This window comes from Callithrix jacchus, chromosome 1, assembly GCF_049354715.1.
Source record: "Callithrix jacchus isolate 240 chromosome 1, calJac240_pri, whole genome shotgun sequence".
Lineage (NCBI taxonomy): Eukaryota > Metazoa > Chordata > Mammalia > Primates > Cebidae > Callithrix > Callithrix jacchus.
The window spans coordinates 94,438,976-94,465,133 of NC_133502.1; the positions used below are offsets into that span (position 1 = coordinate 94,438,976).

The 26,158-nt window shown below is 47.3% G+C and overlaps 1 protein-coding gene and 1 long non-coding RNA gene across 2 annotated transcripts in view; both read left to right on the forward strand.

Moving 5' to 3' along the window:
- The first annotated feature begins 14,776 nt into the window (after nt 1–14,776).
- LOC144581789 (uncharacterized) lies at nt 14,777–15,733 on the forward strand. Its single transcript, XR_013533021.1, has 2 exons — nt 14,777–14,927; nt 15,570–15,733. It is a non-coding gene; the product is annotated as an uncharacterized LOC144581789 (long non-coding RNA).
- Nucleotides 15,734–21,552: 5,819 nt separating this feature from the next.
- KLF9 (KLF transcription factor 9) overlaps nt 21,553–26,158 on the forward strand; it is a 30,329-nt gene continuing 25,723 nt past the window's right edge. The window contains exon 1 of the mRNA XM_002742869.6: nt 21,553–22,998. Within this exon, the coding sequence (XP_002742915.1) occupies nt 22,494–22,998 (505 nt within the window). The 5' untranslated portion in view covers nt 21,553–22,493. The remainder of the gene's footprint in view (nt 22,999–26,158) is intronic.

Genomic DNA, 26,158 nt, shown 5'->3' on the forward strand with positions numbered 1-26,158 from the left:
AAGCAATCCTGATCAAAAGAACAGAACTGGAGGCATCACACTACCTGACTTCAAAACAAACTGCAAAGGTCAGGTGTGGTGGCTCACACCTGTAATCCCAGAACTTTAGGAGGCTGATAGGTGGATCACCTGAGGTCAGGAGTTCAAGACCAGCCTGACCAACACAGAGAAACCCTGTCTCTACTAATAATGCAAAATGTGATGGCACATGCCTGTAATCCCAGCTACTTGGGAGACTGAGGCAGGAAAATTGTTGAACCCAGGAGGCGGAGGTTGCAGTGAGCCAAGATCACACCACTGCACTCCAGCCTGTGCAACAAGAGTGAAACTCAATTTCAAAAACAAAAACAAAAACAAAACATACTGTAAGGCTATAGTAATCAAAACAGCATGGATCAGGCACAGGCATGGTGGCTCATGCCTATAATCCCAGCATCTTGGGAGGCCGAGGTGAGTGAATCACTTGATGTCAGGAGTTCGAAACCAGCTTGGCCAACATGGTGAAACCCCATCTCTACCAAAAATACAAAAATCAGCCAGTCATGGTGGCATGCACCTGTAACCTCGCTACTCAGGAGGCTAAGGCAAGAGAGTTGCTTGAACCTGGGATGCAGATGTTGCAGTGAGCCAAGACTGCACCACTGCACTCCAGCCTGGGTGAAAGAGTGAGACTGTCACAGGAAAACAAAACAAGCAAACAAACAAAAACAGCATGGTACTAACATAAAAACAGGTACATAGACAGACCAAGGAAAAGAAGAGAGAACCCCTGGGCCGGGCACAGTGGCTCACACCTCTATCTCAAAAAAAAGAAGGCCAGGCGTGGTGGCTCACACCTATAATCCCAGCACTTTGGGAGGCCGAGGCAGGTGGATCACAAGGTCAAGAGATCAAGACCATCCTGGTCAACATAGTGAAACCCGTCTCTACTAAAAATACAAAAATTAGCTGGGCATGGTGGCGTGCGCCTGTAGTCCCAGCTACTCGGGAGGCTGAGGCAGAAGAATTGCTTGAACCCAGAAGGCGGAGGTTGCGATGAGCCGAGATCGTGCCATTGCACTTCAGTCTAGGTAACAACAGCGAAACTCCTACTCAAAAAAAAAAAAAAGAATAGAGAACCCTGAGATAAATCCACTTATTTACAGACAATTGATTTTCAACAAAGGCACTGAGAACATTCAGTGGCGAAAGGACAGTATCTTCAATTAATGGTGATGGGCACTTAGGTTGATTCCCTATCTTGGCTATTGTGAACAGTGCTGTAATAAATAAGGGCACACAGATCTCTCTTTGATAATGCTGATTTCCTTTCTTTTAGGAAAATATCCAGCAGTGGGATTGCTAGATCATATGGTAGATCTATTACTAGTTTTCTGAGGAATCTCCATACTGTTTTTGAGGAACCTCCATGCCGACAGGAAGATCTATACTGAGAAAACTGGATAACCACAGGCAGAAAAATAAAAGTAGCTCTCCCCCATCTCTCACCACATACAAAATCAAATCAAAATGGATTAAAGACTTAAATGCAAGACCCGAAACTATGAAACTATTAGAGGAAAACACTTCAGGATACCGGTCTGGGCAAAGATTTTTTTGGGTAGGACCTCAAGGGCAAAGGCAACAAAAGCAGTAATAGATAAATGGGATTGCATCAAACTAAAAATGCTTCAGCACAGCAAAAGAAACAATCAGCAGAGTGAACCTTCAAAATAGGAGAAAACATTTGCAAACTGTGCATCTAACAAAGGATTAATAACCAGAATATCTAAGAAATTCAAAGAACTCCAGAGCAAAAAAAAGGAAAAAAGATCTAACTTTTTAAACATGCAAGTGATCTGAATAGATATTTCTCAAAATAAGGCATACAGGCCAGGCACAGTGGCTCACGCCTGTAATCCCAGCAGTTTGGGAGGCCAAGGCAGGCATATCACAAGGTCAGGAGTTCAAGACCAGCCTGGTCAATATGGTGAAACCCTTGCCTTTATTAAAAATACAAAAAAAATAGTTAGCCAGGCATAGTGGTGCATGCCTGTAATCCCAGCTACTTGTGAGTCTGAGGCAGGAGAATTGCTTGAACCCAGACAGAGCAAAACTCCATCTCAAAAAAAAAAAAGAAGAAGAAGAAGATATACAAAGCCAACAGGCTGGGTGCAATGGCTCACACCTGTAATCTCAGCACTATGGGAAGCCAAGATGGGTGGATCACTTGAGGTCAGGAGTTGGAGATCAGCCTAGCTAACATGGCAAAAGCCCATCTCCACTAAAAATACAAAATTTAGCCAGGTGTGGTGGCATACACCTGTAATCCCAGCTACTTAGGAGGCTGAGGCAGGAAGATCACTTGAACCTAGGAGGTGGAGGTTGCAGTGAGCTGAGATCATGCTACTGCACTCCAGCCTGGGCAACAGAGAGACTGACTCCATCTCAAAAAAAAAAAAAAAAAAAAAAAGAAAGAAAGAAAGAAAATATGGTACATATAAAAGCAGTAGTATTCAACCTTTAAAAAGAATGAAATTATGTCATTTGCAGCAACATGGATGAAACCAAAGGTCATGTTAAGCGAAAAAAGCCAGGAACAGAAAGACAAATATCCCATGTTCTCACTGCTATGTGGGAGCTTAAAAAGTTTATCTCGGCTGGGAGTGGTGGCTCATGCCGGTAATCCAAGCACTTTGGAGTCCAAGGCGGGCAGATCACCTGAGGTCGGGAGTTCAAGACCAGTCTGACCAACATGGTGAAACCCCGTCTTTAAAAAAAAGAGTTTATCTCATGGAGGTAGAAAATTGTGGTTACCAGAGGCTAGAAAGGGTAAGGGTAGAGGAAGAAAATGAAGAGAAGTTAGTTAATGGGTACAAAATCATGGTTAGATAGAAGGAATATGTTCTAGTGTTTAACAGTGCTAGTACTCATTTGGAGTCAATTCATTCTTCAGACAGACAGAACCTGTCATGTCCCAGGCACAGAGTAAGGGGATATAATGTGGTTCATCCTAGTGACAGGCATTCCAAACATACTTGCCACTCTGCTCATATCCTCTGCCATATTCCCCATCACCTCATTGGCACATGCTATCATGCTCCAGTCCAACTTCACAGAGAAAACAAATGCCACCAGGCATGAATTCCTAGGGCTTTTCTCTTCTCCATCTCCAAACTTCCCCAAATTTTCAGTTAGGCTCACATCCTTTTAAAAAAACAAAATAAGCCGGGTACAGTGGCTCACGTCTATAATCCCAGCACTTTGGGAGGCCGAGGTGGGTGCATCACTTGAGGTCAGGAGTTCAAGAGCAGCCAGGCCAGCAAGGTGAAATCCCATCTCTACTAAAAATATAAAAAATTAGCCAGGCATGGTAGCTTGTGCCTGTAATCTTAGCTACTTGGAAGCCTGAGGCAGGAGAATTGCTTGAACCCAGAAGGCAGAGGCGGCAGTGAGCCGAAATCATGCCACTGCACTCTAGCCTGGGTAACAGGGCTAGACTTGGAAATGAATAGAGTAGAGTAGAATAGAATAGAATAGGAGTAAGTGACAAGGTCTCACTATATCACCCAGGCTGGTCTTGATCTTCTGGGCTCAAGCAGTCCTCCCAGTTCAGCCTCCCGAAGTGCTGGGATCACAGGTGTGAATCATTGCACTCAGCCTAGGCTCACATCCTTCTTTCTGCCTCAGAGGAAAACATGGCTTTCCTCTTCCTTCCTGGGTCCTTGAGACTATTCCGTTCTCTACCTTGTTTTACCAATGATCTCATCCTTCATATATTTTTAATTTCTTTCTAACCACTAGCTTCTTCCCCTCAATTGAAACATTCAAGTATATACAATCTAGAAAATTAATCCCATCATATTCCTTCCCTCAACATACCCCTACATCTGCTAATCTCCTTAACCTGCCAACTTCTTCCCTGGTGGTCTAGTGGTTAGGAAGAAAAAATAAAAATAAACTGAAAAAAAAAAAAAAAAAGGAAACCTGCCAACTTCTTGAAAACTGGTGCCATAGTCTCTGAAGATATGTTTACTCCAGTTCACAACTTGGGTCATTGGAGTTTGACAAATGCCCCCACTAATCTACTGAAACTTTTCCTTCTAAATATATCTGTTAGGGCTGGGCACAGTGGCTCACACCTGTAATCCCAATACTTTGGGAGGCAGGAGGATAGTTTGAGGCCAGGAGTTCAAGACCAGCCTAGTCAACATTGTGAGACCCTGCTGAGGAGCTGTGTCAAATAAAAACTTCTTTTCCCAGGTCCCAAAGGGGCCTAGTTTCAAAGGCAGGGGTTTCCTGGCTCCACGCCTTCATCTGGAAATGTAAAGTTTTTTGTCTGGGTTTCCCGGGCGTGTGGGCTAGGTTAAAGAATTCAGGTGGGCTCCTTTGTCTAAAAAGCCCATGGAAACCTCTGGGAGAAGGGGGCTCTAACTCAGAGTTGTGGCCCGAATAGCCAATCCAGTATCAGATCAAAGATCACTCACTCCAGAGGAAGTTTGAAAGAACTCCTCTCATTGGACAAAAACATGAATAGATAGGGAGGGAATAACTCAAGGGTTAAAATCCCACTGCTAAAAAGAAAATAAAAAATCCCATTGCTCCCTCCCTATGCTGATTCCTTCTCTGGATCCCCTCCCACGGCGTGGGAGCTGTCTCTCTCTTTCTCTCTCTCTGCCTGATAAGTTGCTTCTCTGCAAAACTCTTTGGATCCACAATATTTATTCCAACAGTAAACTCACCACGCCTCTGGGGCCCCTTTCCCCATTCTTGGGGGTAAGAGAGGCCAAGAACCTCATCAGGGAACTGGGAGCATCTTTAAGACGAGCTCCACACCCCATCCCCCACCCACCCAGTTACACTGCCTCTATCTAAAAAATCAATCAATTTATCAATCTATATATCTGTTAGGGATACTTTTGGCTGCAGATAACAGAACATTCAACCAGCAATGGTTTACACACAAACAGTATATTTCTTCTCATATCACATGCCAAGAAGTAGGTCATTGCTGGCAATTCAATACTTAACAGATGACAGGGCTCTGAGTTGATATCCCAGAAATCCTCTTGACTTTCTAGTCATGCTCATAACAGAGTTAAATACCATATCCTCACACAACTCTGTTCCAAGGCAGGAGACCTGAACGGTGGCTGAATGAACAGAATTTCCCTGAATGTACCTGATTCTCAGCATGGAAGAAAAGCTTTCCTAGATGCTCTTAACTTTACCCTTATCCCTTCCCTATGGTCTGAAGGTTTATTTCCCTCCAACATTCTTACGTTGAAAACTAATCACCAAGGTGATAGTATTAGAAGGCGAGGGCTCTGGGAGATGATTAAGTCGTGAGGGCTCCACCCTAGTCAATGAGACTGGTGTCCTTGTGTTTTGTTTTCTTTTTTCCCCCAAGATGGAGTCTTGCTCTGTTGCCCAGGCTGGAGTACAGTGGCATGATCTAGGCTCACAACAACCTCCACCTCCCACATTCAAGCAATCCTCCTGCCTCAGCCGCTAGTATCTGGGATTACAGGCACCTGCACCATGCCCAGCTGATTTTTGTATTTTTAGTAGAGACAGAGTTTTGCCATGTTGGTCAGGCTGGTCTCCAACTCCTGACCTCAGGTGATCCTACTTGCCTCAGCCTCCCAAAGTGCTGGGATTACAGGCATGAGCCACTGCACCCAGCCAGTTGGCATCCTTATGAAACAGGCTTCAGAGAGCTTCCTCCTGCTTCCACTCTTCCCCCAAGTGAGAACACAGCAACAAGGTGCCATTTGGAATCAGAGAGCAAGTCTTTACCAGACACCAAATCTACCACCACCTTGATCTTGAACTTTCTAATCTCCAGGAGTGTGAATAATAAACTTCGATTACTTATTGATTTATTAAGATGGAGTCTCATTCTGTCACAGGCTGGAGTGCAGTGGCACAATCTTGGCTTACTGCAGCCTCCACCTTTCAGGTTAAAGTGATCTTCCTGCCTCAGCCTACCAAGTAGCTGGGACTACAAGCACGTGCCACCACACCTGGCTCATTTTTGTATTTAGTAGTTTCATCATGCTAATCAGGCTGATCTCAAACTCCTGACCTCAAGTGATCTGCCCACCTTTGCCTCCCAAAGTGCTGGGATTACAGGTGTGAGCACCCAGCCCAAATTTCTATTATTTATAAATTACCCAGTATGTGATATTTTGTTATGGCAGGACAAGCACACTAAGCTAAGGCCCTTCTTGACAGCTGTATAGTTCCCACCACTCCCAGAGGTAGAAATGGATGACAATCAGTGCTCTAACACAGTCTGCACCATTTTGCTCTCACTTCTTTGCTCATGCTGTTTGCCAATTGTGGGATGCCTTTCTTCTCATCTTCTAATCATCCTTCACAACTTCTCTCAAACATAACTTCTACTGGGAAGACTACCTACATACGGCAAAGAGTGCTAATCACTGATTCCTTGGAATCCTAGAGCTCTTTGTGTAACTTTTCATGTTGCACATACCACACTGTGTTGTAATTATTTGGACAGATGTCTCCTTCTACCACACTGTGAACTCTTTGGGAAGATATACCATGGTAGTCAATAATTTGCTATACATCAAATATGTCCACTTAATGTTGTCCCATTCACATACAATTCAGAAAATTTCTTATCACAGTACAGGTCCATTTACCCATCTCCTTTATACTATGATAGTCATAAATAGTGCATTTTTATTGCTACAAACCCCACAAGACAATGATATAATTTTGGTTTTAAATAATATGTATTTTAAAGAAATTGTTTAGGATGGGCATGGTGGCTAATGCCTGTAATCCCAGCACTTTGGGAGGCTGAGGCGGGCAGATCACCCGAAGTCAACAGTGAGACCATCCTGACCAATATGATGAAACCCCGTCTCTACTGCAAATACAAAAATTAGCCCAGCATGGTGGTACGTGCCTATAATCCCAGCTACTGGAGAGGCTGAGACAGAAGAATCGCTTGAACCTGGGAGGCAGAGATTGCAGTGAGCCGAGATGGCTCTATTGCACACCAGCCTGGGCAACAAGAGCAAAACTCCGTCTGAAAAAACAAATTGTTTAAAAAGTCTTTTGTTTTTTTTTTTGACGCAGAGTCTCACTCTGTTGCTCAGAGTGCAGTGGGGCAATCTCCGCTCACTGCAACCTCCGCCTCCCAGGTTCAAGCGATTCTCCTGCCTCAGCCTCCTGAGTAGCTGGGATTACAGGCGCACGCCACCACACCCAGCTAATTTTTTGTATTTTTAGCAAAGACAGGGTTTCACCGTGTTTGCCAGGATGGTCTCAGTTTCCTGACCTCGTGACCTGCCCACCTCAGCCTTCCAAAGTGATGGGATTACAGGTGTGAGCCACCACGCCCGGCTAAAAAGTCTTTTATCTTCACCCACATATTCACCATGGCTTTACCTAATATGTCCTGACTGACAAAGACCTCACTTAGTTAACATTCATACTAGTTTTGATAGCTGATGTCCACAAACTTAGTGGGTTAAAATCTCAAAAACGTATTATCTTACAGTTCTAGAAGCCAGACATCCAAAATGCATTTGCACGGCTTTCTTCCTTTTGGAGGCTCTAGTTTCTTGCCTTTAATACTACCAGAGGCTGCCTTCATTCCACGTCTCACAGCCCCGCTCCATCTTCAGAGTCAGCTGTACTGCATCTTCTCTTTCTCCAGCTTCCCACCTCCTTCCTATAAAACCCTTACGATTACATCAGGCTTACTCTATTAAACTCATATAATCTCGTCATCTCTAGACCCTTAAATTAGCCAGGCATAGTATCTCACACCTGTAATCCCAACACTTCAGGAGGCCAAGGAGGGAGAATTGCTTGAGCTCAGGAGTTTAGGACCAGCCTGGGCAACATGCAAGATGCCATCTTTAATACTAAATTTGGGCCAGCACAGTGGCTCTCACCTGTAACCCCAGCACTTTGGAAGGCTGAGGTAGGTGGATTACTTGGGGTCAGGAGTTCCTACCTAAAGTGACATTCACAGATGAGGGATTGGGATGTGGATATCTTTGGGAAGACATTATTTAACCTGGTATTATTCACAACATTTATCAATAGTAGCTAGCACAGTAAGATATATAGAAGGTGCTTGATAAGGCCAGGCAAGGTGACTCACGCCTGTAATCCCAGCACTTTGGGAGGCTGAGACAGGCGGATCAACTGAGGTCAGGAGTTCAAGACCAGCCTGGCCAACATGGTGAAACTCCATCTCTACCAAAAATACAAAAATTAGCTGGGCGTGGTGGCAGGTGTCTGTAATCCCAGCTACTTGGGAGGCTGAGGCAGGAGAATTGCTTGAACCCAGGAGGCGGAGGTTGCAGTGAACCCACATCGCACCATTGCACTCCATCCTGGGCAACAAGAGTGAAACTGTTTCAAAAAGTAAATTTGCATCAATTAAATACATCTTTGCTAAAAAGTGGTTTGATGACCATTAGTATTAGCATCACATGGGAGCTTATTATAATGTAGAACTCTGGCCCACACCAAACATACTGAACCAAAATCTGCACTTTAACAAGATCCCCAGGTGATTCTTATGCACTATAAAGTATAAGAAGTATTGAATTAAATGATCTCATCTAACAGTTAAAATAACAATAGAAAAAATATAAGCATTTGTAACAGATACTTTGTATGTATTTAAGTGATCTGACCCACCTCTAATTTCATCCAGGCTACATTCAAGATTGCTGAGAGAGTGCAGATTTGTGGCTGACTCCCTCCTTTAGGGTATACTTTCTGCCCCAGGGACTTCTTGAAAGGCATGAGAAGCTAGTGCAAGGGTTAATGCTCCCAGGGCAACCCTTCACCAGTGAGGGCAAATCCCTGTCTCCCACTCTTGGGACAGACAATTCTAAGAAACATTTCTATATCAGAGATCTCAATAATGCTCCCGACAGTCACAGTGGCTCCAATCTGTAATCCTAGCACTTTGGGAGGTCGAGGCAGCAGATCACCTGACGTCAGGAGTTCAAGACCAGCCTGGCCAACATGGTGAAATCCCGTCTACTAAAAATACAAAAATTAGCTGGGTGTGGTGGCACATGCCTGTAATCCCAGCTACTCAGGAGTCTGAGGCATGAGAATTGCTCGAACCTGGGAGGCGGAGGTTGCAGTGAGCCGAGATCACGTCACTGCACTTGGTGTCAGAGCAAGACTCCATCTCAAAAATAAAGAAAAAACAATGCTCCCAAATACTGGCTTTTCTTCCTTCCCTGTGTCACTCCTCCTGCTTTCTGGGATCACCTTCCAAATAAACCATTTGTCCCCAAGTCCTTGTCTTCAGCTTGGCTTTCCTGGCAATCAAAACCAAAGCAGTGTTTATTAAATACCAGGTACTCTACCATGAGTTTCATATGATTTATCTCATTTTATACTCATCACAACACTGTATTTATGCCCTATTTTTACCCTCTTTACTATGAAGAAACTTTAAAAGAAGTTAAATAATTTGCCCCACTTCATAGAAGTAATATACAGCAGAACTGAAATGCTAGGGTCCAGGCAGCTTTCCCCTGGGCTCGTGCACTTTCTCAGTGAGTGCCTCCCTGATGAGAACACAACAGGGTTTACGTTTGTATCGCATTTTCCAAATTTAAACTGAAAAGAATAAATCCCGTCATTCTCTAGACTGCTGGCCAACTGAAAGGAGAAATGGACCAGAAGTCCCTGGTAATACTGAAAACTACACTCAAGTATAAAGCAAGTTCATCTCTGATGACCATGGAGAGAAAAGGTGAATGAAGTGGATGAAAGCATGCTGCAGAGGATGGGTGGATTGGTGGCAGAGGATTAGTGGGAAGAAGGATGACTTCTTCCTAAGAAAATCCCATCTGCTGTACCTTCCCCATATGACTCAGGAGAAGGAGATCCACCTCCAGATCCAGGAGTACCTCCCAACCAGGACAGACCTCTCTTAGGAGGGGACATGTGAGCAAAGGCTCAGTGAAGATAAGGGTGTGAGCCATGCTGAGATCTTGGAAAATAGCATTCCAGGTAGAAGGAAGAGCCACTATGAATGCTTATATGGCAGGAGTCCAGCTGGTTAGTTCCCAGATGAGCAAGGTGGGTAGCGGGGCTGGAGCAGAGTGAGGAATGGGGTGAAGTAGGGGAGATCAGGAAGTCTCCTTTTGGGTCTACAATGAGGCTTACCCCACTGTGAGGACAGCAGCAGTTTCTCTGAGTGACACTAGTCACTGCTGTGTTTTGAGCAGAAGAAAGCTGTGACCTGACATGTATTTTAAGAATAGCACTTAGCTCTTAGCAGTTGTGTTGAGAAGAGAAGCAAGGTCAAGGGTGGAGCCAGGCAGAGCAGCTAGAAGCCTCCTGCAGTTTTCAAGGCAAGAGATGAAGGGGCACGGCATGGCAGTGGAGGCGAGAAGGGCCAGGTTATGGAGATATTTGGAACATAGGACTAATAGGAGTTCTTGATGGATGATTGGCTATGGGGTACACATTTAAAAGAGGGATGAAGGATAACTCATTGGCTTTTGTCTTGAGCAACCATAAGCATAAGAGTGTCTCTGTTTAACATGAGAAAAGCTACCAATAGAGCTATCTATTCGGAGGGAATGTTTGGCAGTTCAATTTTAGTATGTTAAGTTTAAGATGCCCATCATATATTCAAGTGGAGATGATGACTAGATAGTTGGATGGTCATGTGTGAAGCTCAAGAGAGAGATGTGGGCCGGGTACTGTGGCTCATGCCTATAATTCCAGCACTTTGGGAGGCCAAGGTGGACAGATCACTTGTCAGGAGTTCGAGAACAGCCTGGCCAACATGGCAAAACCCTGTCACCACTAAAAATACAAAAATTAGCCAGGCATGGTGGTGGGCACCTGTTATCCCAGCTACTCAGGAGGCTGAGGCATGAGAATCCCTTGAATCCGGGAGATGGAGGTTGCAGTGAGCCGAGATCAAGCCACTGCACTCCAGCCTGGATGAGAGAGCAAGACTCCAAAACAAAAGAGAGAAGTGCCAATTGAAGATAAAAATTGGGGAATCCCTGGCATGTAGAAGGTATTAAAACCTGTCACCCAGGTTGGCGTGCAATGGGGCAGTCCCAGATTATGGCAGCCTCAAACTCCCGGGCTTAAGCAATCCTCCCACCATGGCCTTCCCAGTGTTGGGGTTATAGGCGTGAACCATGCACCAGGCTTGAAGATATTAAAGACTTGAGGCTGCATAAAATGACCAAGGGAGTGAGTATGGATGTGGAAGAGAGACAAGGACAGGGCCCCAGGGCAACTCAACTTTAAGAGAGCCAGGAGAGGCCAGGCACGCAGTGGCTCACGCCTATAATCCCAGCACTTTGGGAGGCCAAGGAGGGTGGATTGTCTGAGGTTAGGAGTTCAAGACCAGCCTGGCCAACATGGTGAACCATTGTCTCTACTAAAAATAGAAAACTTAACCTGGCATGGTAGCACATGCCTGTAATCCTAGCTACTAGGAAGGCTGAAGCAGGAGAATTGCTTGAACCTGGAAGGTAGAGGTTGCAGTGAGCTGAGCTCATGCCATTGCACTTCAGCCTGGGCAACAAGAGCCAAACTCTGTCCTATAAATAAAGAGAGAGAGAGAGAGAGAGAGAGAGAGAGAGAGAGAGAGAGAGAGAGAGAGAAACAGAGCACACCAGGAGAAGATCTGAAAGTAGCAAAGAAGAGAAGAGAAATCCACCTCTTCCTTTTCTTCACATGGCGTCTAGGACTTCATCGTCTCCTGTTTTCCTCTACTTCACTGTCCACTCCTTAGTCTTCTTTGCTGTGATGTGAATTGAAATAACTGCCCAAGATTTGGCATCATAGAGATCATCGTGATCTGGAGAAGAGTAGCTTTGGTCAAGTGACAGAAATGATCGTCTGATTGGCATGAGATCAAGAGAGAACATGAGGGCCAGGCGAAGTGGCTCATGCCTGTAATCCCAGCACTTTGGGAGAGCAAGGCAGGCAAATCACCTGAGGTCAGGAGTTCGAGACCAACCTGCCCAACATGGTGAAACCCCATCTCTACTAAAAATACAAAAATTAGCCAAGTAGGGTGGCTCACGCCTATAGTCCCAGCTACTCAGGAGACTGAGGTAAGAGAACAGCTTGAACCCAGGAGGCAGGGGTTGCAAGATCCCACCATTGCACTCCAGCCTGAGCAATAGAGTGAGTCTCTGTCTCAAAAGTAAATGAATAGGCTGGGTGCAGTGGCTCATGCCTATAATCTCAGCATTTTGGGAGGCAGAGGTGGGTGGAGCACAAGGTCAGGAGATCAAGACCATCCTGGCTAACATGGTGAAACCCCATCTCTACTAAAAATACCAAAAAAAAAAAGAAAAAATAGCTGGGCATGATGGCATGTGCCTGTAGTCCCAGCTACTTGGGAGGCTGGGGCAGGAGGATCAATTGAACCCAGGAGGCGGAGGTTGTGGTGAGCTGAGATCATGCCACTGTACTTGAGCCTGGGAAACAAAACCAGACTCTGCCTCAAAAAACAATAATAATAAATAAATAAAAATAAAGAGAGAGAGAACAGGAGGCATGCACATAGACGTAACTTTGAGATGTCCACATACAAGGAAGATGGCAAATGGAGTAATAGTGCAGGAGGATATGAGATCAAGCAGGCACACATGCACAAGTATACATATAAAGACAGGAGGGAAGACAACACATTTTTTGTGCTGAAGTGAATGAATTGGAATAGAGCAACAACTGATGAGTAGGAGATGGGGGGTAATTTTAGGAACAGTCATTAAATAGCCTAGAGGGGAAGGGAGGCTGGTGCCATGTGGAAGGGTTTGCCTTAGACAGGAGCAGGGACAGTATATCCAGGTGACAAGAGAAAGGGCAGTGTCTGGGTGGAGAGGCAGGTGGGATGGAAGATATATGATGGTGGAAAGAGGAGGTAGTTCTTGTCAAAAGGCTTTTATTTTCTCAGCAAAATAAGCAGCAAGGTTCTCAGCTCAGAGTGAGGAAGGGAGGGTGTTGGAAGTTTGAAGGAAGAAGGTGCAATATAGTTATTTCAGAGTGTGGGAAACTAAACTGACAAGGGAAATACACACGGACAGTATTGAGAGCCCACTCGAGATGTATGATCATGAATTTCAAGTGACAACAGCCCTGTCATTTTTGTCCAGTCTGTTAAGCTGGACAGAATCAAGAGTTTGGCCAGATAGTCCCAGGAAATGAAAGAGTAGGGGGTGATGCATGCGAAGGAATGATATAGTGACAGACCATAAAATCTAAGCTGGATAGGAGAAATGTTAAGAATCAAAGGACAATGACAGACAGTGAAAAAGTAGATTGGAAGTCAAAATAGGGTCATTAATTGTTCAAATATGGTTATTTGAGCAAATAAGCTGGGAGAGGAAGAGGTGTTGGTCAGGAAGTAGGGTAATGGTCAGAGGTGGTGCTGTTATTTGGTAATAAAAAGACCGAGGATACCCTCGTGACAGTGGGATGGAGCAAAAAAATGACTGCAGTTCAGGTACTAGGGTTCCAGATAGGTCATTAATCTACTGGGTTGCTAAATTCACCAAAAATGTTAATAAGAGTTGGGGTGGAGGTGGGGGACTGTGAGTCAAGTGCTAGAATCTTTGGGGAATGAGGGGGAGTGCAGGAGAGCCTGCAGATGACAGCCACCAAGCGGAGGTGGTATAGTCTGATGGCAGGTACTTCAAAGCAGCTGGGGTGGAGGGGGAAGCAAGAAAGAGTCTAACTTGGGGAATAATTCTCCTGCCAAGGGTTTGTTCTGAATTCCACTCTCTAGTATCTCACCAAGCTTCCTTCCCTCTTTTGGCAGCTGAGAGGCCATCCAGGGTAAGGATTTATTCAGGGTCTCGGGGTCAGAAGAAACCAGCAGTCAGTACTTTTATTCCCTCTTCTTTGCTACCAAAATACCAAGGCAGTGTTTTGGATATTTATTTAAAAGAACATTTTAAATGTCCTTGTTTGTTTCTGCCTCTGTGCAACATTGTACTGGGAAGGATGGGGAGCTGGTAACCATGGCAGTGGAGCAGGGGGTGGTGGTGAAGAGGTGGTTTTTAAATGGGGTGAACTTCAGGCAGGTGGCACCCAGAGCTGGAACCCCCACAGCCTCCTTGGAATCCTTTGTTCATTCAGCTTATTTAGGGAGAGAGAGGCTGTATTCTTCCCACTGGGAAGCAGGCTTTGAAAGGAAAGGTTTTGCCAGACTCCATAAGGAGAGGGTGTGTCCCTAGGAGCAGGTTTTGGGGCTCTGCCTGAAAGCCTTGGTCGGCAGGGAACTTTGGGCACCCTGTCATGAACAGGACAGTATGTGATGGCAAAAAAGCCAGCTCTGCAGCATCCTGGATGCAGAGTTCTTACACACTGTCAACTGTCTCACCACTTCTCCCTGGACAGGTGGCCACTGGTGGGGGTGGCCCAGAATCCTAGCCAAAAAAGGCAGCCAGGCAGGGCCCCCACAGGAAGGTAGCTGGCAGGGGAGCCAGCAGAAGAGGAAGGGGGAGGGAACCAGTCACCTCTTCCACGTTCCTGGATAGGGAGCCACAAGAACCTTTTCAGGACGAAAGAAGTGCCCCAAACAAGCGGACACCGGGCAAGACAGGACAGGACAGGGCAAACCTGGGCCAAAGCTTGGGTCCAGGGAAGTCGCATGACTGCAGTGTTTAGCCTCAGGTTTCCCAGCAGCTCTGGGCGGGAAGCAGCACTGGGAGATGGGGGCGGGGAGAAGGGAGGGGAAAGAGGAGGAGGGAAGTAAACAGGAGACCACAGAGAGAGCCAGTTCCCTCCGTTCAGAGAACACTAGCCGCCTCCGGTCCCCGGTGGGTGGCTGTATGTGTGGAAATGAAACTGGGAGGAGGAGGGAGAGAGGGAAGAGCAGGCACGCACTCCGCGGCTGTCATCCACCTGGCCTCTCTCGACCCGCCAGCCCACTTCCCACCCGGGTAGGGGGTTGGGAGAGGTGGGAGGGAAACGGTTCTGCAGACGCCCACCCCCTAGTACCAGTAGCTGGTTCAGCTGTCGGTGAATCAGACACTGTCTCAGCAGCTTGTCACCTGCGCTCGGGAGGGGAACAGAGGGCAACCCTGGAACATGCCAGTGGGAGGTTGGGGAAGGGCAGGATCCAGCACTGGACCTGGGCCTGGGCGTCGGGGTGACGCCAGAGGCTGGGAAAAGGGGTGTCCAGCTCCCTAGACCCACACACATCTAGACCCAGTACCCGGACGCCGAGTAGAGGGGGTCGAACAGGAGCTTGGGGGCCCAACGGAAGGGGGACCTGGAAGCAGGGGAGGGGAGAAGAACGGGGTGGGGGTGTGCTGCAGCTGGAAGCGATGGGTGCGGGGCAGGCGCGCGCGCGCGCGCGCGGGACAAGCCGCTGCCCGGTGCTTGCCGGCGCGGGGTTATGCGAGGTAACCGCGCGGCGAGGAGGAGGGAGGCGGCGGGGGCCGCGGACCGGGGTGTCTGGCACTCGTTGGACAAAGAGATGATGAAACGTGAGGGCTATATTTACCAAGGGGGTGGAGACGGGCCGGGGGGCGGGGGTGGGCTGGGAGTAAAAAGGACAAACTGTTCCACAACAACCACAGGAAACACAGCCCATCTGACTCACCGGGAGGGCCGCACGGACCCCCTGACAGGCTTAGCCTGGAGACTGACGCGGGGCGCGGGTGCTCCCGGGACCAGACCGAACCTGGGCACTACGGCTGGGGCTGGATTGATTTATATATAAATAAAGGCACATTCGATCCAAGAGTGCGTGTGGTTCTTGCGGGGTAGGGGAGAGCGCGGAAATGGGAGGAATGTTTCCTAACCCCTTGGCCGGGCCTTCGGGGGCGAGATCTGCTTGCAAACTCTGAGAGCACAATTCCTGCAAAGTCATCTCCTCCCGCACAGCCCGGCCGGCCTGCCCGCCCCGCCCCGCCTGGGGACAGCAGCTACCGCCTCCCCCACTAGCTCCCCACCCCCGTAGCCCTCGGAGTTGGGGTGCGGTGCGGTGCCAGCTATGTTTAGAAGCTGATGTCATCTCGACACCCTACTCTGCAGTGTTCCCAGGAGGACCGCAGGGCAGGTTTTCCTCTTCCTCAACAGCGTGGGGGATGGAAGGTGGTCTGCCCTCTCCCCAATACACGCACCCCACACCCATCTACCCGGGAGATTAAAAGAAAAAAAAAAAAAGCAACACCGCCAGAGTTATGAAACAGGGCGGCGGGGGCGGTACGTGCACGCGGAGAGCTCAAAGCAAGGGCCCGGGCAGCGCTGGGCTCCCCCCGGTCTCCGCCCACTCCTACCCCCGCGCACCCGGGTGCAGGGGCTAATTTCAAGGTTAGCTCACGTGGGCGTGGGCGCCCGGAGCTCCTTGCACGAGTTTGGGGCGGGTTCCTAGTCCCCCAATCTAGGGCAGTTTGTTCAACTGCAGTAAAGGGAGCTTGATGTTCCAGCAGGGAAGGGATTTCTGAGAACTGGGACTGTCCTCAGATGAACTCGCCTCCTCAGGCTGCTGCGGCGGCGGCCGCCTGCGGAAGACTTTTTAAAAGGGCGATGCCAGGCCGGGGCGCGCGGCCCGCGAGTGGCTGAGTCGGTTGCCAGTCGGCGGCCAGAGCCGAGCGCCCACCCCCGAGCGCGGGTGATTCACAAGTGCCGCTCTGGGCCGGTCGGAGCGCGGAGGGCTGCGAGCTAAACTTATCCTCCTGCATATGCATGAACTGGCGGCCTTTCTGCGCTGCAGAGGAGAGGGCTGGAGTTTTGCGGAAGGCTGCTAAGTGGGGCGGGAGCAAAGTAGGGCGGCGGGCAAGTTTTCCCGCTTGCCTGAGCTCCCTTCCCCCTACGGCCCCTGGGTATTAACTTCATTATGGCCACGGGCGTTCCACCAGATCACGCTTTACCTGATTGTATTTCAAAATCCAGGAACACCGCCATTGTTGGAAGCTTTATCCCTTTAGCCCCGCCTCTCCCCTCCTCAGGCTCGCCTCCTTCCCTAATTCCTCTGCTTTCACCAAAATGAACACTGGTTTTCTCCACGTTTGTCCCGTGTGCCTAGGTGGGGGTCGCTGGAGCCGGAGGGCCTGGGGCCTGAAAGGGAGAGGTCTGGATCCAGCCCAGAATGAGGTCCAACACGTGATCCTCTACCCCCAGTGGGCCATCTGTTCTCCTCCTTCCTTCCCGCCTGGAGGCTGGCACTTCTGCCCGGCACGGTCCACGCCTCCCAACAGGAAACAGTGAGAAAAGCCAGAATTGGCAGAACCCGGTAACTACAGAATATGATTTTGGCCTAAACTTCTCTGGGCTTTGAGCAGGGGTGACACCCGGCAATCTGTATTTTAAATTGAGCGCCAGGTGATTAGCTCCACCCTGCAAGATGGGGAAACCCTGCCTTGGGGCGCAGTTTGAATAAAAATCTCCAGAGGAGGAGCCTGGGAATCTGTGCTGCTTAAACACCTTACTCCCGGCTAGGGTGAAACATTTACCTCGGGCCGGGCGCGGTGGCTCGCGCCTGTAATCTCAACACTTTAGGAGGCCCAGGCGGGCGGATCACCTGAGAACAGGAGTTCGAGACCAGCCTGGCCAACATGACGAAACCTCCTCTCTACTAAAAATACAAAAGTTAGCTGGGCATGCTGGCCCACGCCTATAATCCCAGTTACTGGGGAGGCTGAGACAGGAGAATCGCTTGAACCCAGAAGGCGGGGGTTGTTGAAGTGAGCCGGGATCGCATCATTGCACGGCAGCCTGGGCGACAGAACGAGACTGTCTCAAAAACAAATAATATAATAAAATTTACCTTCGAAAAAGAATAGATTATTTTATTTTTTTGCTTGCATTTATTTATTTAGAGACGGGGTTTCACCATGTTGGCCAGATGGTCTCGATCTCTTGGCCTCGTGATCCGCCTGCCTTGCCTCTCAAAGTGCTGGCATTACAGGTGTGAGCCACGACACCCAGCCAAGAATAGATTATTTGAACTCCCATTCCACTTTCTACAAACCAGCTTAAAGAAAGAAAAAAATCAAGACCAGAAAATTAAGGAAAAAGAGATTTTGAACACATTTATATTTGTGTCTGCTATCCATTAAATGTTGATTTAAGGTTTTCTGACCTTCACTGCCATAAAGAGCAGTATTTGTAGATGGACAGCAGATAAGATGGTATTTAAAGAACCCAAGTCTTGCCCCAGTTTTTTTCTCTAGGATTTTTTTTAGATCCCTTGAGTATCTGGAGTTTGGGAGGAACTATTGGAGATATATTAATCTAATCCCATCAATTTACAGATAAAGAAATAGCTCCCAGAGGTTGCCTGAGGTTACAGAGTTTATCTCAGACCCAGAGGCCAGTTTCTCACACTGGCCTACAATGCTGAAAGAAACAGCTGACTGTAGGCACTACTTCTTACTAGAGCTAATAATAATACTGTACTTATTTTAGGATGCACAGAAAACAAGGCTTATATGTTCTGGCTACAGGCCCCTAAGCCATTGTTTTGAGAACTTGGATAATAAAGCAAATTCTTAGGCAGAATTTAGAGAGGAAAGCATAAACTAGACACATAGTTACAGTCTGAATTTTCATGCTCCTCTGGTTGGTTTGTGTGGATTTGAAAATGTGTATTTACAAAGACTAACGGGGAAAACAGACACCTTACATCTATATGACATAATATATAGTTTAGTGATAAATTATTTTAATTAGGAATGATTCATATTAACTTGGGATCATTTATTTTGCCAACATTTAATTGGGACAACCACATGCTGGCAAAACAGCCTAAGCTGGTTTTAATCTTAAAGCTGTTACAATACACATTCCAATACCCCAAAGAAACTTCACTGTTGAAAATACAAGAAAAAAATCTTGACATAGAAATTCTTATTTGCTGATATATGTTATTGTATACATATATATATGTTTTTAACATATAAGCTTCATGGAGGACAGAGTCCCTTTTCATATCTGTATTCCCCATGCCTAGCTCATTGCCAGAAACATAAATATCTGGAGAATGAATGAGTGGAAAAGGAGGAAAAAAGAAAACGCATTCTACACTTCTAGAATTGCTGAGTTTAAAAAGATATTCTAAATCAAGTCAAGCCGCAGTTGTTTGTAGATGTATGAGAAATTCATGTGGATGTAATCTCAGTTTTCTTTTATTACTTTCTCTTATAAGTCTGAAATGAGTGAGTTTGGAGAATTCAGTGTTTACGTCCAGTTCAAACAAAGTGAAATGAAAGAGAATTAAAGAAAAGCAAGGAATAAGGAAGGGAAAAGTTTATATTTTTAAAAAGTCTAAAGTGATAGATTTATTCAAATTCCTGGATTATATAATCTTCAAGGAAAGACACAGACTTCCTCAGTTCTGGAATAATGATGATGTTAGTCCTAGGGCTGTCTATAGATGCCCAGGCCTGAGAAGTCTGTTTCACCAGTACAATCCCAGTTAAAACACAAGTCTGAGGGGTTGTACAGCCCATGATCATAGGGATCCTGGAGAGATCCCACTGGTGTGGGTGCTAGGCCTTAGGGAGGCATGCAAGGGTGCAATTTCTAAGTGATCATGTATCCTCGGGGAAAAAAATTGTCCCAGAAAAACCATGAAGTAGGCAAACTCCCCTGGGTTTCAATGAATTCTTTTCTAAAATTAAGAGATTAAGTTCTAAAAATGCAAGAACTCCAAGATGGCTTGGAGTTCTTTATATACTATATACCTACCTTCCAGGGTTGTTATAAGGGTGCATGCAGAGTGCTTGGTACAGGGCCTGACACAGAATAAGCCCTCCATGAAAGGGGTCAGTGATAATGACGATGATGGTGATGATATTCTTGGTTGCCCAGTATCCCGTACCTACAGCTTTCTTCCACCGGCAGTCACCTACTGCAGTATCTTCCCTGTACCACTTTAATTTTTGTTGTTGTTGTTGTTTTCTTTATTTTTTTAAGGTGTATACTTTTATTGAACTGGTCTCAAGTCAGGTTTGTTTTTAATTAAAATTTATTAGACTCTTATTTACGTGAGCCACTCTTAGTTATGATTTTTTTTTTTTTTAAGAGGGCCTTGCTCTGTTGCCCAGGCTGGAGTGCAGTGGTGTGATCAGGGCCCACCGCAGCCTTGACCTTCTAGGCTGAAGTAGTCCTTTTGCCTCACCCTCCTGAGTAGCTGGAACTACAGGTGTGAACCATCATAGCTGGCTAATTTTTTTTTTAATTTTCTTTTTTTGATGTACCACTTTAAAAATAAAGTCAAAGGAAACTACTCTAGACCTCAAATTAATTTGAGGTCTAGAGAAGGGAAGTGTTAATTTGAGACCCTTCCCTTCGAGACTAGAACCTGGTGTAACTTTCTCTTAACAAAGGTTAATAGCCAGTGGGAGTCAGGGTTGGAACTCACGGAATCCCTATCACATACAATCAGGTACCTCTCACAATTCACGAAAGTGAATTATTTTTAATCAGTTGTTCTGACAGTATGCCTCTTGCAAAAAGACATTAGCCCTAGATTCTTTTCTCAGCTATCAAGAGGGAAAACAACTGCATCATTAATTCAGAGGGAGGGGTAAACCAAGTTAATCAGACTCCAAGATCCATACTAATTGCTGACCAAGTAATGCCATAATGTTCATGGCTAAGGATCTCTGGCTTATTCCAGTCCCTAAAAATCTGTTCAGCACAGTTAATATTTCACAAAACCAAAAGGGCTTAGTTGTAAGCACAAAGTGCTAGAAATCAGGAGACTTGTGGTTTCTATTGAGTTCTGTCATTATCTGTCTAACAGATAAATAAGTCACTTCTCTGTATCTCAGTCTCCACATTTGTGAAATGAGGGAAGAGAAACATGTCCCAAAAACGATGCAGGGGCTCTGGAAAGAAAATGAGCCAAGAATGGTGGGTTTTTGTTAGAAGTTACACAAATGAATGGTTTATGTCTCCATTTATCATTTAACCCGCCATTTAAGGTGGTTTAAAAATAGCTTCCAAATAAAGCTAAAAGAATTTATTTAGATTAAGTTGCACCAGAGAAGTAGAGGAATTAAGAAATATGACAAAAGCAAAGATGGGATATTTCGATGGAAGAATCTCGAGCAGTAAAAAGGCTATGCTGTAAAACCAGAACTTCTGTTAGCACTGCATTTTTAAGATGAATTGGTCTTGGTTAATGTATTGGATGGAAGAATTTTTAAACATCTGCCTCGAAGTATGCTGCATTCAAAAAATATATATAACAAAACGAATTCTTTCTCATTTGTGTTTATTCTTGGATTTATCCTGACATAATGGGGTTTTTAAAAATTACAGATTCACGCTGCATTTATTCATCACCCCTGTCCTCTCATCCCTAACTCAATATTTACTACCAGCAACAAACACAAAATACAAAGATGTGTCCAGTTTCACTACAGCTCTTCGCGATTACAAGTGTCGAGCGCTGGCTTTCGGAACGCCCTTCTGATTGGCCGAGCCAATGCCAGTGACATCAACCAACTTACTTTTGATTGGAAGGCTGGTTGCTGGGACTGTAGCGTTTGCAGGAAGTCACTTAACTGTTTGGGAGCTGGAAAACCGAAGCTGAAGTTCTCTTTTACCAGAGGAACGAGCGCAACTGACTAGGGAAGATGTGTCCCAAAGCTCCGCAAGCTGGAACGTGAGCCAGGAGGCATGGACCGGCCACCCGTCCGTGAGGCACTCCGAAAGTGTGTGGCTGCTCTTTCCCTGCCTCCCAGCTGTTACCCTTTTAAATGTCAGTGTTCGAGGCTGTAGGGGTAGCACGAGGCAGCGAAACGGAACAGTCGGATTGGCCGCACGCCTCAGTTCTAGACGCACCTCTCCACCGAAAGGCCGATCTGACTGGCAGGGGGAGAAAGTAAACAGAGTTGAATCACCCTCCCCACTGGCCAATTGGAGGGGGTTTGGTTTGTGACGTGATGGGATTCTGCGAAATTGTTACTGAGCAAGAGAATGCCGGAACGGTGCGGACCGGCCGGAGCAGGGGCTCAGAAGCCGTCAGTGGACTCGGGAAAAAGTGTCTCTTAGACTTGGCGCTCGGCGTGGCCCTCGCAACCCGCGTCGGGGTGGTCGGGTGAATGTCCTGGGGCTTTGGCTCGACGGAGAGGCGGCGGAGGGCGTGCACCTCTCTTGCAGTTTCCTCTCTCAGCGCCTCGGGGGCGTTTTCAGTCGAATAAACTTGCGACCGCCACGTGTGGCATCTTTCCAAGGGAGCCGGCTCAGAGGGGCAGGCGCGCCCGTCGGGGGATCGCGGCCCGCGCGGGGCAGGGGCGGCGGCGAGAGGCGGCGGCGCCGCGGAGCCTGGGGCCGTGGATGCTGCGTGCGGAGGCGCTGCCGGTTACGTAAAGATGAGGGGCTGAGGTCGCCTCGGCGCTCCTGCGAGTCGGAAGCGCCCCGCGCCCCCGCCCCCTTGGCCGCCGCGCCGCGCCGCGCTTGTCGTCCGAGGCTAGGGCAGGGCGAGCCGAACCTCCGCAGCCACCGCCAAGTTTGGCCGCGCCGCCGGGGCTGCCGTCGCCCGCACCATGTCCGCGGCCGCCTACATGGACTTCGTGGCTGCCCAGTGTCTGGTTTCCATTTCGAACCGCGCTGCGGTGCCGGAGCATGGGGGCGCTCCGGACGCCGAGCGGCTGCGACTACCTGAGCGCGAGGTGACCAAGGAGCACGGTGACCCGGGGGACACCTGGAAGGATTACTGCACGCTCGTCACCATCGCCAAGAGCTTGTTGGACCTGAATAAGTACCGACCCATCCAGACCCCCTCCGTATGCAGCGACAGTCTGGAGAGTCCAGATGAGGATATGGGATCCGACAGCGACGTGACCACCGAATCTGGGTCGAGTCCTTCCCACAGCCCAGAGGAGAGACAGGATCCTGGCAGCGCGCCCAGCCCGCTCTCCCTCCTCCACCCTGGAGTGGCTGCGAAGGGGAAACACGCCTCCGAAAAGAGGCACAAGTGCCCCTACAGTGGCTGTGGGAAAGTCTATGGAAAATCCTCCCATCTCAAAGCCCATTACAGAGTGCATACAGGTTAGCGGCGTCGCCCTCTCCCCCGGAGCTCTGGGGTTAGTTAACCTTTGGCCAGGCAGCGTTCCTGGGCGTTCAGGACACTGCACTCGGCCGAAAGGGTGCAAACATGTTGGATAAGATGCGGTTTTAACTCTTTTAATAATTTGTGCCTTGGCGGAAAGCTCACTCTCTCCTTAATTGTCCCCGGCCTCCGGGAGCCACGGAGAGCCTTAAACTGGCGGGCAGAGCGAATGCGGTGCTTGGCTTCGCGGGGAGTGGTGTCCGCCCCTCCCCCGTCCCGCCCCGCCCCCGGGACTCCCGCACCCCGCGACTGTGGGGTCACCCCACCTGGGAAAGACGGTGGCAGCGGGGAAGTCAGATGGCGTATCTTTTATTTAATTCCCTTGTCGGGTTGCAGAGAAGTGGCTGAAACCGAGGGGGGACGCGGCGCACTTTACTTCGAGCCTTTTAGGGATGACTAAGGACTCATTTAGCTGGATGCCTGCTACTTTTCTGGGCTTGCCAAGGTGGTTTTAAATATGGTCAGGAGTCCCCTGAGAGGTTTAAAATAACCCTGCTTCAGGCAGCAGAGGAGTTTGATCAAGTAATGGTGGGTTAACTTCACTTATTAGCCTTCCTAATGAGCCAGATTTCAGAGGTTTTTTTTTTTTTGGCCATGTGACTTAGGTCGCACCCTCCACCCCTGAATCAGGCTGTTTGCAGGGAGGTGTGGTCCTTGCGGAGGTCAAAGCTTGGTAACGAATGCTGGGCAGTTCTGGAGGCCTCAAGGAATAGTTCCTCCCTGGGATGGCGCGAGGCAGGGTTGGACAAATGAATGTGGCCAGAAGGACATCTATTTGCCTTATAAAACAGGCTTTGGAGACTTCCAGGGACCTTGGTCAGCCAATGCTTTTGGTTGTGTTTAACATGTACGGTAAAAGTGGGAAAGCATTCACATTTGGACAGGCTATCTGACCATCTTCGGAAAGCTGCTTTTACAAACGCCATTCAGATGAGGTAGCTGGGGCTTGGTCCTCTCAGAGAAGCCTTTTGCCTCTGCCCTGTGACGCCGTGTTTGAGAGGGTATTGTTGGAGTTAGTTGGAAAAGTGTTGTCATTTTTTGGTGTAATACTTCGATACTTTTAAGATGAAGTCCTGGGCCTGTGGGTTAACAGTAATACTTGGTTGAGGTTTTTTGTTTTGTTTTGCTTTCCTTTTTAAAAGAAAGGCCACGTAACTGCGTCTCATTCCATTTCCTTTGGAAACTTGTTCTTGTGAGGTGGCTGCTGGCAACGGAATCAGACTGAATTTCCTCCATGGTTAATGCAAAATCTGGTTGTTTGGGGCCACCATCTAGGTTGCCATAAAACAGCACATTTTAAGGTTTCTATCTGTAAGGTTGCTGAAAGGCATGTGCCTGCGTTGGGGGACGTGACCTTTAGTGTGGCTCTGGGGGTGAAGTAGGGGTATATTAACCGGAGGGTGTTACTCACCAACAGCTGCTGGGCGGGCCTGGCTGTGTCAGCCATGTTCCCGGAGTTCAGTTGTTCGCATCGACACCCACTGCCACCTTGAGCAAAGGCATTTTCTCCTTCAGGGAGCTGCCCAGTCGTGCAGCCAGGGAGGGCCGCAGCACCTCTGTGAGCTGCCAGAGTCTGTCCGACTCAGGAATAGGGTTTCCAGGGTTCTGGGGCATTCAGCTGAGTGATTTTCTCAGGCATTTATAGAAATGGCTGCTTATGTGTGCGTGCATGCGTGCTGCTCCTTAATTCTCCATAAGGGAAGTCATTTGGCTCAGCTGCTTTCAGAGAACCTTTTTCACAGTCAAGAGTGGAAAACGAAGTGAGATGTTCATCCAGCTTTAAGTGCTACCCCTCAGTCCTTTGAACCTAGGGATATGGTGATTGCAGGTGTCTGTGTTTTGGGGATCTATAATCCTAGTGCATGGTCACTCAGCCTGGGTTAATATTGTCAGAAGTGTATTCCTGCTAGAGGAGGTATGTGTTAAGATCACTTTAAATAAGAGACTTGGAGGTCTCCTGCATCTGGAAGTTTCAGATACAACTTCAATTTAAATTGACTTTAGGGTAGGGTAAAGAGTTTCCTAATTTTCTTTCTGCTGGTGTTAAATCAAGAAGGTGGACAGAGATGGCATTTGGAATGTCTTGCATTCTGTGAAGATTTTAAGAGCTAAACTCCCAGCCACACCCCCTTGCTCACTGCTGCTAACATTCCTTTAAGAAACCCTCCAGCTTGCTCACTTCCTTATAGAGCCTCATACAGCTGCCACTTCCGTAGACCACTTCTACACCAGCTTTGGAAGTTGAATCATTCAAACAGATATTCTTCTAATTCAGTGCTGCTACTTACTTCTGTGGTGTCCTGGGAGGAAAGACACAGTTGAGGCCGACTGAGCTGGGTTCTGATTTGTCCTATTGTTTTCTCATTTGAGACCATAAGCAAGTTACTTTAACTCCAAGTTTGCAAACTGGAGGCTTGCTGCTGAATTTGCTTTGCAGATTTGTTTGGCTTGGCCAGCACAGGGTTTATAAAAATTTAATTAGTTACCAACATCTAAAAATCAGAGGATTATGGCATGAATCCAGATTTCTGGCTTCTCTGGAAAAAAAAAATCAAAAGATCTGGCAAAACAGGGCCTGAATTCCTACCTGGCAATAATTGGCTTGAACAGATCATAATATGGGGCAGTACCTTGTATTTTAATCATTTACATGATTTCTTCTGGTATTTAAGTTTCCAACCTCTGCTTTGTTTAAGCCTCACTTTCTTCTTCCTTTTTTTTTTTTGTATCTTTAAGTTCTGGGGTACATGTGCAGAACATGCTGTTTTGTTACATAGGTATGCACATGCCATGGTGGTTTGCTGCACCCATCAACCAGTCATCTACATTAGGTATTTCTCCTAATGCTATTCCTCCCCTACCCCCACCCCCAAACAGGCCCCAGTGTGTGATGATGCCTCCCTGTGTCCATGTGTTCTCATTGTTCAACTCTTCCTTAAGTCTCACTTTCTTAATTCACAAGACAGGGCTGCTATCCTCAAGTCACAGGTTCTTGCGCAAAGATAACATCTATAAAGCACCTAGTAGTGTTCCACACACAGTAAACACTTGAGAAATGCTGGGTCCTGTAGTTTGTGTGTAATATACAGAACGTCACCT